We start from the raw sequence: 13237 nt of genomic DNA on the forward strand, positions 1-13237 counted from the left end.
CTGATAACTCTGGAGCTGGATTACTTTTTTATTCATTTGTTTTGAAGAGTAGGAGAGATGAAAGGTTGTGTTTTATTTTGTTGGGTTTCAATAGGAGATCAGCCTTAAACCTTGTGGGTTTTCAGTCAAGCTTATCACAATACTCCTTCCTCAGTGATAAAGTACATCTGTTGTATTGGGAGTGTACAGACATCTTCCCAAAGCTGATGCCTTAAAATAAGCTATGCTTTCTGCCTCCTCACTGGCCTCAACACAGGCTCGCTATCTTCACAGATACAGCTAGAAGAGCAAGTTTCTTGTTCAGAACTGCAAGATTTGCCCCCAGGAAAAGGAATCAGAATCCAACGGAATTAAAAAAAAAAAAAAAAATGCAGGCATCTAGAATACTGCTTATTTACTGCAAAACCAAATACTATTCCTCTAAAAAGAAGAAACCCAGTAACAGGTAATAACATACATGTGTCTGCAAGACTCTACGCTGCTCTGCACTGCTAAGTTGCCTCTAATGTTATCCACTTTGAAAAGAAATACATATTGATGCATTTCATTCAGGGCACATGCAACATGCCGAGAAGCTTCCCAAGTCCTCATTTTCTACAGCATCATCTTATCAAAAAAAATTACTGTCCTCAGTCCCGTTTCTACTGTTGCACCCTCTCAGTCAGCACTCTGCTCTTTGTTTAGCTTCTGTCAGCTCTTCCACCTCCCATTGCTCTCATCCCCGCTGCAAAGCACCATCCCCAAAAACATGTCAAGCACAAACACAGCAGGAGCTTACAGTTCACCAAGGCTGCAAGGCAAGCCTGGCACAATTTTAGGCCATAAGCAAACGGCACGGCATGCAGCAAGGAGGCCACCAAAAAAGCCTAAGGCTGCGATGCAGGTGTCACATAAAGCTTTCACAGACCCCTGCTCTACTGGAATACAGGGTGGTGTCAGGGCAACGGAACACCTAGGATACGGCAAGGATTAACTCAATGGAAGATCAAAAGGCACATAAATAAAGTATAACTTGAACCACCAGCCATTTCAGAAACATACTGTAGTGCCAAATCCAGAAGCTCAGACATGTTATACGATCACAAGTAGGTGGCTGCAGCAACTCAGCCATGAGCAAGAAACCCCCCCAAAGACTCTGTAAATCATAAAGATGAACAGAATGAAAGCATCCACTAATTTCTTCCCCAGCACAGGCTGGCAACACTAATCTCTCATTTAAAGGTACAGCTGGAAGCAAGACCACTTACACATGACCGTGAGCAACACCCAGACGCGCTAACCTGACCCACGCCAGACTCAGGTGCACAATATCAGTTTTGTTAAATTAGTGAGAGCAAACAATACGGAGCTTAAACCGGCTTTGTGCTTTTTATGCCTGCTGTATGTCAGCAGCAGGAAGAGAGACAGTACCTGACCTGGCTTCTGGTGCAGAATTAATCTACCCATGATTGGTACCTGAACCAGAGAGTAAGTTTATAGCAAAACAGCACTTTGCATCACTTGGCCAATATTTTCTTTAACTTGTCACCAGTGATCTTAAAGATGTGTTTGGTGCACCATCAAACTGTGACAGCAGGTAAAGAGGAGAAAAGCTTTCAGTTTCCCATATGGCGAAGTAATCAATACTTGTGGATAACAGGATATCTTCTAATTCTGGAACAGCTAGATAGAAATAAAAATAACCTGGATGCCTTTATCAGAAAGATGGAAGGGGCGGGGGCGGGGGGGGCAGCAGGAGCAGGAAAGAAGCAAAAAATCTTTTCAAGCATTACAGAGTGACAAAACATGTATTAACATTCTTGCTGGTCTGTTGTTAAAAATATCATTCAGTGTTTTGCTGTCAATAGCAACACAATTTATGTTGGTGCATAAAATCATCTAGAGGAATTAAGAAGCTTGGGAATGAGCTGTTCACATGCACACGTCATAAAACTTCTGAAATAAGGCATATTAATACAAAATAAACATCCATTCTGACATGTTAACTAAATAAAAGGAGTTACCTCTTTCAGTTGACTTGATTTAAAATATATAAATCAGATTACTTATTATTCTCATGTCCTATGTGACATCAGGGCTCTACTGTTGCAGACACTACACAAACACATGTAAGTCCCTGCCCAGAAAAAATCCTAATCTAAGGACTGAACAGAAAAACAAAAAAATGGAGGAAAAATAAGACACTGTGGGAGCAAAAAATGATCCGCCTGCTGACGGACATGCTTTGAAGCACGCGTTCTTTTCCTTCCTATCTTTCAAAATAGATCCCATTCTTTCACATGTATTTCCTCAGTCTCATGCTGGCAGCAACTATGCATCCCAACACAGGGCAGCCTGTGCACAGTTTTCCGTGTGCCCCCATGCAAGCCGCCCACCATGGACCTGACCAGGCTCCCACAGGGGTCAACAACAAAACACCCATGACTCCAGCCAGCACTGGGTCAGGCCAGCAAACACAGCTCCGTGCAGTAGCAAATGCACACTGGAAGCCCAACCCACATTTACATTTTAAACCACATTTCTCTTTTTGCATTTTGAAATCACCGTCTAAACAAGACAGTGGTTTCAGCCTGGATGAACACACAGACTGCCAGGATATGGCCAACACTACTGTTACCAAAGACAGGCCTCTGCTTCGTTTATCCCCATCTGCTAACTAAAATGTTGTTTGTTTCCTACTGACCTTCTTACTGTGTAAGAAAGTAGTTAACCACTGAGCTGATGTTAAAAATAGTGATAATGAGGAGACAGCCAGAAGTAGCTCATCACCAAGGACAGGATAAAAAGAAGCAGTTAATCACTTCAAGGTTCTCTGATGCATCAAGTATGTACTCCTATACCAGTTAGGACCGAGCTGTGGGTACTACAAGGAACATCCTTATCCTCAAGACCTTGGCAAACTTTCAGTAAACTTTTACTGCTCTGAGAGGAGGACCCAATACCCTAAAGGGATAATGTGAGGAAGGGTCTCCTTACCCAAACGACCACTGAGACACTCACGCTTGCACAGAAGTGTTTTGCAGATGCAAAAAAATTTAATACATATGTGCAAAAAGGCTCTCCGGTCATCCTAATGAATATGTAAGCCTCGGTGGAGTTATGTATCAGGTAGGCAGAATTATGAGACTATTTTGTGTATAAATAATGGGTGAATATCCCCGGTAAGGTGTGCTAGATTTGTGGGTTTTTCCCCTAGCACCCAATATTGAATAAAGCAATATCTCCTCTCTAAATTACTTTTGGTTTTCAGAGCTTTTGTTTGAGGTCACACTATCGCAACGGCATAGAACGTGAAAGCACAGGATGGGCCAGACAGGCTAGGAACTGGCTTCTTTCCACAAAGTGCTGGCTAGAAGAGACTGAACACATGGCAACAGGACAAAATCCAAAAAGCTGTATTCCACCATGGAAAATTCTGTCCCTTTTCACCTCTCTTCTCACCTCAGTTCTTAGTTCAGCATGGAGGAACTGCGAAGGCACACAGCTTGGCAAGGCAGATGATTAACTACTCATTTTTGGATCAATATGTAAGTCCTACTGTGAGGCATCTCCCTCATGGGACATGCCATGAGCAAGCTGCTTTAGAAGCAGTTTCCACTTAGCAGCAAAGAAAAGCAAACTACCATGCACAAAAATGTTCTTCATACAGACATATTTAATTTCTAACCAGGTTACAGAAAAGGGTGCTGCCTCATCCCAGCATCCTAGGTTAGGATCTGAGAAACCTGGAAGGGAGTGTGTTTCACCACACTTTTCTTACATTTTAGGCACATTGCTGCACTCACATCACCTCAAAGGTTCTTTGTGAATTAAGGTAAACATCTCCTGACTACAAAAGAGCATTGTGAGGAACAGTGCACTACAAAGATCACCAGACACTGATATCGTTACAGCAATGGAAAACATAGGCTCCTAAAACAGAGAGCATTAAGTCAGTATCACATTGCCCAGAGCACATCATCAACCCAAGCAAATATCTGGACAAGCAAAGAACAGGCATGACCATGCAAACTCTGTAAAGACCACTAAAAGGAAACATGCTAGACAGAAAATAGTCAGAGAAAAGAAACGCTAGAAAACTTGACACATTTGGCACTCTGCAGACACAGCCCAGACAAAGACCATCGCCAAGCTTATTGGAGGTGGGAGAGTCTCCAGGCACTCGGATGCTCTGTGGCTGCAAGCAGCTCGGTGCTACATCCTACCCTCACCTTCTGAACCCTCACCATTTGTAGGAATACTTCAATACATCGGTATTAAACAGTGCGTACATAAGCACCCCTCTCTCCTTGGCACATACACTTCACCAAAGAAGCTGTAACAGTATAAGAAACAAAACCGAACCCCAAACAAGAACAAACCAGTAGAGACACTTAAGAGGGAGAGACTTGGTGTAGCAAAGTACAAAACAAGTTAATTAAGCTTTGACCTCCAGCACTTTAGGACAAATCCAGTGGTTGTGGGCAGAAGCATGTGGTACCTTTGGAAAGTGCATTTTGAGATCAGTAAGCAACGTACTTGTCTCTGCTGCTCCCATGGGAAATATTCACCAGGCTGGCAGCAGAGAAGAATTTACAAACTTCTGAGATTACTTGTTTTTTGCTCTTGAGAGTTAACTACTCCCGCAGTATGTTTGCCCAGCGGCAGCAAGATATTTCTTTGCCAATGTCAAAGATTAACGTTGGTGACCAATAACATTTCTTTTAAACAAAACAAAAAAAACAAACCCAAACAAGAAACAGTCACAGGAAATATCTTCCATGAGAGATTTGTTTTTCCACACTAGAAACTGCTTTCAATAGGAGGAACACCTGCCATACATAAATCCATTAATATCCGAAAAGCACATGAACAAATATTTTGCTTTTTATCTTTCATGGATACTCTTTTTTCCACCTACGATGAAACCAGTGGCTGCCTGAAGACAGTATGGTCTTATTCCATATACTGTGTTTAGTACACCATGAAATGGAAAGACTCAGCTTGCCGCTCTCCTTACTGAAAGGACTGGATAAATATAATTTCATTTGTATCAGTTAAAAAAAGCATAATTTAGGAGGGCAAAAGCCATTTAAATTCAAGTTCTACTTACTTAAACAATGTATTATTAAGACTGAAAGAAGAGACAACACATACGTTGTTTCAGTTTAACCTTGGCTAATCAATCCTGAAAATCAGACAGGCTTATAAGGAGTAATTTCATGATGTGCTTAACAGTACTTTGCTGTCTAGAAACCGGAAACAGGCTCCTCAAATTAACTGAAAAGCATGTGCTTCAAATATTTAATTTTGTTTCATTACCATTTATTTTTTAAACCATGACATTTATGTGTGTTGTAATAAGATTTTAACCGTATTTCTGTCACAAAAATTACATATAAGGAGAAGTGTATCAAAATAATGCTTTTTTGAAATGAAGTAATTTCATAGAGTATTTTTAAATTATGTTTCACAAAAACTGCATTACCCAGCAAGGTCCTTGAGCTTTCTGAATGTATTCCCTCTCACGTAACAAAAAAGAAACAGCCATCACTTGGCCGACCAGATGACACATACTATTTTAGATGAGCAATGAAATTCGGTACTGACAAACTGTGACAGTTTGGAGTAACTGCTGTAGGGATGTATCCTCCAGCTGCGTAGCAGCTGCTCACATACAGCAAGTCAACAAAACACCTTGCTTATAATCTTCAAAAACGTGTATTATAAACATAGAACTGCAGTTATTCTCAGATAATTTGACATGAAGTACAAGCGTCTCAGACCGACATTCTTGGAATAAAGGAGAGTGTAAAATCCACTGGATACAGATGCTAAGCACGTTTAAATACAGCGTAAAAAAATCCTAATTTTGTCCACCATACCGTACAAAGAACAAAAACCTGTGCTTTCACAGAGGCTGGAAAGAAGGGATTACTTCCTACATTTTGACCACTTCCACTTTTCCTGCCGAAAACAATGTGTTAGAACCGTATGCTGACATTGTTAAAGTTGCACGCAAACAGTATGCAATTGCCATGACAGGGTATTCTGTAGTTCCACTGTGCCCTTTAAAAGGTACTGGTACACATCAGAGAAATACCTGAATGCATTGCAGTGCAAATACTTGCTACGCTCCCTCAGTCTTCCAAAGAGATGCTTTCTCTATCCCTGCTTATGGATGAAGGTTCAGCAGATTTTAGACAAGCTCAGCTAGTCAGAGAACTTCTTAATGAAAACTAAGGAACTGCACAATCAGAATGGACTTTCACATCTAATTTACTGCTGATTTGATTGTGCTTTCCGGTAAAGTCATGCAAATAAAGCAGGAGGAGTTGAAAGGAGTTTCCAGAACTGATGAAGTAATTGGACCTAACTAAGAGAAAAGAAATGCCTTGACTCAAGGACTTTTTCATGATGGACAGACCTCTTTGATCTTCCCAGATGCACTGAGAAGTCCTCAGATCAGCAACAATATTGTGACAGACAAGATTGTGAAGCTGCAACACTTTCAGACACTAACCCACAAGGAGCAAGTACATGAACCTCAGATGATCAGTATAAGGTCTGCCAAGACCTCCCCACGTTTTAGATGGGGGTTGAGTGACAACCTTGAACCTTTCTCAGTCACCTTGGGGCATTCACATAATCCCTTACTATTCCCCGCACAAGCCCTGAAAGCTGTACATAACCTCGTTCTCACACACACACACACACCCCTACACAAAATATAGGAGGCTGTTAAAAAATTACTAGTCCTAGTTTCAGGGAAAGTCTCTCCAGGTGCTGCCACTGCAAGTCTCTGGAAGTCTATGTTTCACCACTATCCTCAGGCTTGGTAGGACACTGGGGACCCAGAGGAAAGGCACCACCTCCACCTGCTCCCCCACCCACAAGAAAACAAGTTGGTGACTGCCTAACAGCAATCCAAACCACTCTCATCAGGTTTCTAGCAAGTTAGGAGATCACTCTGGGATTTACCCACCTGGGTTGGTGAGAGGCTGTGGACCACAACCAGCAAGTTACCAAAGCTCAGGTCCGGTACAGGCTCTTGCCTGTGCAAAGCTTAGGGTGAATGTTCCCAACTAAAATCACATTCTTACATCCACCACTCTACAAGTGACTAATACATTCCAAGCCCTCCTTGCCTCCACCTGACGAGTCCCTAGTTCTGAGGGATGTACCAGTATTAGTCCCCAAATGCATAGCTTTGTACCATGCTCTTATTAACTGGAGTAAATAAAAGGTGGGAAAATTCAGTCTTCCCACATAATAATTGAATTCTCCTCAGTACTAACAAACTTCTGCCAGTATTATGATGTCCACAGATTTACACAGGTTTCACAAGCCTACATCGAGCTTTCACAGTTATAACGAAAATATTAAACAGAACTGTCTTTAAGTATGACCCTTAAGTGTCATCACTTGTAATATCTTTCTCTCTACCCTAATAACTGCTCTTGCAGTATCCATATATCCTTATCTCTTTATACTAATCTCCACCTTGTTTATCTTCCAGAATAGTTTCCTGTGAGACATGGCATCAAATGCTTCATTTTCAACAACTTGGATTAAGCCCATTGCACCGCCTTTCTCTAAGTGGTCAGTTATCTTGTTGTGGGAAGACATCAGATCACTCTGATGCAACTGCCTATGATAAAACTGTGTTTTTTTCATTAGCACCATGCTCTCGATTATTCTGTCAAAATTTGTTTTTAAAACCTTGTACCGTGCAACCACCATCACATGAGCAAGCCTCACAAAATCCTGCCTCCCCACAATCTTTGAAGTTATTGCATCTAATTTTTGTGAGCCCGAGGTTCCCACTCCCAAACTGGCAAATACAATGAAAACTCAGCACTGATGCATTAGCAATCCTACACTCCTTCAATACTCTGGGGTACGGATTATTTTTACTCCTCCATTTCCATCCCCATCTCATCAAAATAAGCAGATAATTGTTTTGTTTCTGTCTTTGTTTCAATTTTTACCACCCTCCTGAAAACCATTCAGTACCCTCCCACCTCACTCCTAGATACCAACACTCATGTACCCCTGCTACTACGATTTTCATTGCAAACCACAGCAGAAGCAGCCAAAAAAGACAACCATAATTTATTAACAGTTGTGACTAGATCGTCCAAGTTTTAATCCCCACACTTAAGATCCCACTGAAGGCTCCAAGCAAGTTAAGTTTATTTAATGCACGTCCTCACTCCTGTTCCTACCTGTTTTTGAAGTCTGAGTTCACCCATTTTAAGCAATCACTTCAGGTTTTGCAGAAAAAAAATCCCATTTGATGACAAACTTCAACTCACTCCATTTTGACATACAATACAATGCAATATACAGTTTGAGGAAGTGAAGAGAATAGTAATTTGGAATTCTATAGGGAAAAAGCAGCCGTAAATTGCAAGAAAAAGTGAGTGGTGTCTCTTCACAGGCAGTAACTCTGCTTTTGAAAACTGCAGTTAAGACTACTGAAGAAGGAAAGAATAATCATAAAGGTGAAATAATTTTAAACTTACTTCAGAGAACTGAGCCACAGTACTCGCAACCATCATCCCCACACACACCTGCATCAGACAGCAACATTCAACAGCCAGTGGTCTCAGACAACCAGAGAATGGTTTTTGGTTTCAATCACCCTGCTTTTGAATGAGCCATTACCCAAAAGAAAGCGGCTCTCTGGGCAGAAGCCTAGCGTTCTAGAACTTACATAAAGAGGTACTTCAGCACAGCTCAACTCCATTGTCACAGCACCTAGAAACAGAACAAACCAGTGGAATTATTACACACCCTTCAAGAGGCATTGATATCATTATACCCCATTCATGTCTGCAAACTAAGTCGACATCCTCCAGAATTTGGTGCTGGGGGGGAAGGGATTTTAAACTTATCGGCTATCCAGTTGCCCCAAATTTCCCCGGAATGAGGAAACGCTGGTGTAATGATGCCCGTGTAAGGCTGGAGGAGGGGTGGCTGGTCTTAGTTAACATGCTGTGTGCTTTTTACACAATAGACACAGTAAACAAAACAGGTCAGGCTGAGCCATTCATAGTTGCAGCAAATTAAGTAGTGGGAATTGCAGCATTTCTTATTTGTAGAGGCAAAAAACGGAATTTGACCTCAAGATGGAGCTGTAGCAACTTCTACTCCACATCCATATCCCAAGTATACAGTGCTGTTATTTTAGCAACTTCACAGAAGATATCCCCAAGGTAGGTCACCTTAACTACCCTAAACAGCAAGCTACTGATACAAGTCATCACTGGAATTACTATAATTACCATCGTTACAGCAACCCTGATTTCTATTATTGTATTTCAAACTCACTACATCCTCAAAATTCATACTCTAAAAATAATAATGTTCCTGTCAAGTGAGAAAAGCATACCAGAAGCAACTCCACATTTTAAAACAGCAAGGTAGGCTCAACAACTACCCTTCTACTTGCTGAAACAGCCTGCGAAAAAAGAGAGTCTGTCTTAAGCAGGAGGCTGTCTCAGCTCATATGTGGTCATGTTTTTACAGCTGAGCAGTTTCCAAGATCACCACCGTTGTGCAGCTCATTGCTCGTTAAAGCATAGGTAACAGCCTGCTATGAGTCAGACAGGATTTGAGAAGTTCCCCGACTACAGACTGCAGAAATTAAACGCACAGCATTTAACCAACCAAAAAAAAAATGACCCACCCACCACTCCAGCACACACTCCTTTTAAACCACAAGTTTGTCCATACTCATCTCCTGGTGTCCATCAATTCATCTACATCCACAAGTACCTACATTCTTGTGGTTTCACTTCAGTGTAATTATAAAACACAAGGCAAACCTTTACAAAAATCACTGGCTGACAATGTTCAGCCAAAAAAAAAAAAAAAAGCCAGTTTTCATATTGTAGGAAAAGGGTATCAAGGCAAACATTACTCCAGCCAGCCTAGGCAGCAGCGAGACTCAGAGAGAGGGGTTTCTTGTTTTCTGCAGAGGGAGGAGGTATCCTGCAGCTGACTGCAAGGCGTCTCGCTTTGACAGACAGAGACAAAGCTGCGCAGTTTCCAGCAGCAGCATCCTGAACCCAACCTTAATAGCAGCAGCACAGGAAGCACAGCCCTGTTTGTACAGAAGAAAACAGGGTTACAAGAGAAATTTAAGAAACCGTAACATTAATTCCACAAGGAGTATTTTAAGGTGGAGCTTTTCACAAGTGTCACCTTACAGAACAGATGAAGCACGTTAACTTCTATCACAGACCTGTCACCAACTCACTGCCACACACAGGTTATGTATATACAGGGCATCACTTCATGGTTAGCTGAAAGGAGAGACGTGCCAGCCAGCTGTTTTACACCACTGCTTTATTCTGCTGTATAAAATGCCTTTGCCTGCAATAGTTCTCCCTCTTCTAAGGCACACATCCAAACTGAATAAGGACATAAACTGACGGAAAATAAAAACATCAGGTATTGACTTAACTGTGTTTAAATGGAAAAGATGTCAGGTATCAAACTATTTTACCCTGTACACATTGAAGAAATTAGTTAAGGGAAAACACTATCTAAATCTCAACAGAAAGGCAATTCTACGGGTTGACAAGGTGACCCTTCAGCCCACGCTGTGACTACTATTTGGCTGTCCTAGCACCTACTATGTATCAACAGCACTTCCCTAAACAAAAGCACGCTTCCTGGTCCTACAGCAACCTGGCTTACAACTCACAACTTGACTTTCTCCTCTTCCCTGTAAATAAAGCCTTTAACTGTGGGAAAAAGACAAAGAGAAGGTGAAGACAGGACTCGGGCTTTGATGCTGCCCTGTGATCCAGCAGCCACCAGTATGGACTTCACTTAACCCAGGCTCCACTGCTGCTGTAACGAGCCTTCGCGGCACCTCGTTATGCAGCACAAGACCTCAGTTTGTGCAAGCCTTGCAAATGGCTGTGAAGTATAAGCAGTGGCATAAAACATACGTTTCATGCTTCACTTCCATGTGTCAGTTCAAATACAACAAAACACAAGGTCTTTGGACCCTGCTACTTATATTATCCTTTCAGATGATAATCCCACCCCTCTGTGCCACAGACCACTAATGCTGTTTCATACATTGTAAAGTGATTGACTGAAGGTCAAAACTGTCAAGCTATGTAAATAAAACCCAATGATGCTTCACAGGTGCCTTAGAACTCAATTCTTTCTTTTGCAATGATATTTCTTTTTGGTGATGGTCATACTGAAGCTCATGTCTATAAAACAGAGGATTAGCCTTATTACCGTCATCAAGACAAGCACATTAAATCTTTATTTCTGATCAACTGGAGCAACAGGAAAGCAAGGGTGCATCGCACCCAGAGGCCATTGGTGGGTAGGCAGTAATCCCCAGAGCATCATTTGCGATGCTTCGAAATGTAACATCTTTGTCTAAGCAAAACCTCTTGTGCATTGTAAAAGTCTATCAGCACACACATATTAAGAGGTCTTCTACCAAGCTCTCTTACACTGGATGACTGTGTTACACATCACGTTTATCACCATTTTATTATTTTTCACTATGCAATATTCTGTGGGAGGCAGGTGCTGCATCAACCCCCAGGACAGCCTCTAAGATGAATACAAATTATTGTACATACTCTGTATTTCTCAGATCTTTATACCCTTCAAAAACAGTGAGATCCCAGTGTGGTGCTCACAGATCAGCCAGTTTCCATTAATAATGCTCACTCCATTCTCTCAACAAGCACAGCAACTGAAACAAACTGTATTTTTGAATTTACAGATTCCATCCAAGTTACGTTACGTATGTATACCTAAAGGCTCACTCCCAGCTTCCCAAGCACCAGGAACCACGCTGCGCAGCGATCAGGTCTAACGCGGCACATTCTTCTACATGCAGACCCTTGCTCTGGACCGGATTAAAAGACCTTGGAAGAATTTAATGGAAGGAAGAAGCAGCAAAATACACACATCACAAATACTACATTCCCGAAGTCAGGGTTTTACACCTTTACAGCCAAGGTTTTTGACACGATTTTCATTTTTACACTTGGCTCTCCTGAACACCTAGAGCATGGGGGATAGGGAGGGGACAAAGCAAAACCCTGAGCTAGCAGCTTTGCAAGCACATTTGTTTACTACCTTCTAACAGTATTCAAACTGAGAGGTAAAATAAACCCTTGCCCACTAAATTTATAATGAAGCGGCTTGCACTGCTGTTGATTACTTCCCCCTTGATTACCTGCCCTTGAAGCAAGTGAACAGAAGAAATGCAGCTAAACGCCTTTTAAAATAGCTCTCTTTGCAAAAATTTGAGACAAAAAGAAACTTAAATCTTCCTCCAAAAAACATCGCCCCATTCATGGCTATCTTATCTCTTCAATTTGTTAAAGCCACAGCCATTTTGCACTCCGTAGTGGGGAAAATATTTAAAGAGTCTCCAAAAAAGGGTCACATTTTTTAACCTTTTAAAAATAGATTTGGGTTTTAAAACACAAAAACAACTCTAGAAAAATGCCTCTTAGACAGAAGCCTGCTCCCGAGGTTGTCAAAATGTATTCTTTATGCGTTCCTGTATTAACATTCTTAATGTAGCATTTTAATTTCAACTAAAAATAAAATGGGGCTCTAGATTTTAGAAAACTCAGAAATGTGAAATGTGGGGTATGCATTACTGAATGACGAAAATAAAACCAAATGTATGTGTAAGGTCACTAAAACAAAATGAAATCTGTTTCATACCAGTGCCAGGCATCTGTCTCACCTCCCTTACTCCTGTTAATGCCCGTTTTGACAGAGATTGTAGCTTTCTAATGATTAAATTTTTAATGGCTTTTAGAATTTACTACTCCCTAGTCTGGGCACTCTGAGAACATGAGACCAGAGCAGAAGCAAACTCTCTAAAGATTCATACAGCACAGTTGTACAGTTTACTGACAAGGTAGCAAAGAAGTGGACCAGAAACGTTTGGTTCTACAAATGCATTAAAATGTATGTTCCAATGCTATCTGTGATGCTTCAGCATCACTCAGGCTTGGCCATCCACCAACCTGCTATAACTAATGAACAAAATTAGGGGATATACTATGCGTTTAATAACACTTCCGTAGTTTGCATTCCACCTTCCTGAACAGCTAGAACAGCACAGCAAACTCTACAGCGTAATTAAGAGCAAGAAACAAACTTTCAACACCAAAAGTCATTAGATATAATTCTGATATTCATAGAAGCAGCATCGATTGAGAAGGGCGACTATTCCACCTCACGGCCC

The 13237-nt window shown here is 41.3% G+C and overlaps 1 protein-coding gene across 4 annotated transcripts in view; it reads right to left on the reverse strand.

Annotated features, from left to right (window-relative positions):
* Positions 1 to 13237, reverse strand: part of ARHGEF28 (Rho guanine nucleotide exchange factor 28) — a 159047-nt gene that overhangs the window by 143924 nt on the left and 1886 nt on the right. For all 4 annotated transcript variants that reach the window (XM_074570225.1, XM_074570227.1, XM_074570226.1 and 1 more), the window contains exon 2: positions 8699 to 8742. In XM_074570225.1, the coding sequence (XP_074426326.1) occupies positions 8699 to 8731 (33 nt within the window). In that variant the 5' untranslated portion in view covers positions 8732 to 8742. The remainder of the gene's footprint in view (positions 1 to 8698; positions 8743 to 13237) is intronic.

This window comes from Larus michahellis, chromosome Z, assembly GCF_964199755.1.
Source record: "Larus michahellis chromosome Z, bLarMic1.1, whole genome shotgun sequence".
In the NCBI taxonomy this organism is placed as follows: domain Eukaryota; kingdom Metazoa; phylum Chordata; class Aves; order Charadriiformes; family Laridae; genus Larus; species Larus michahellis.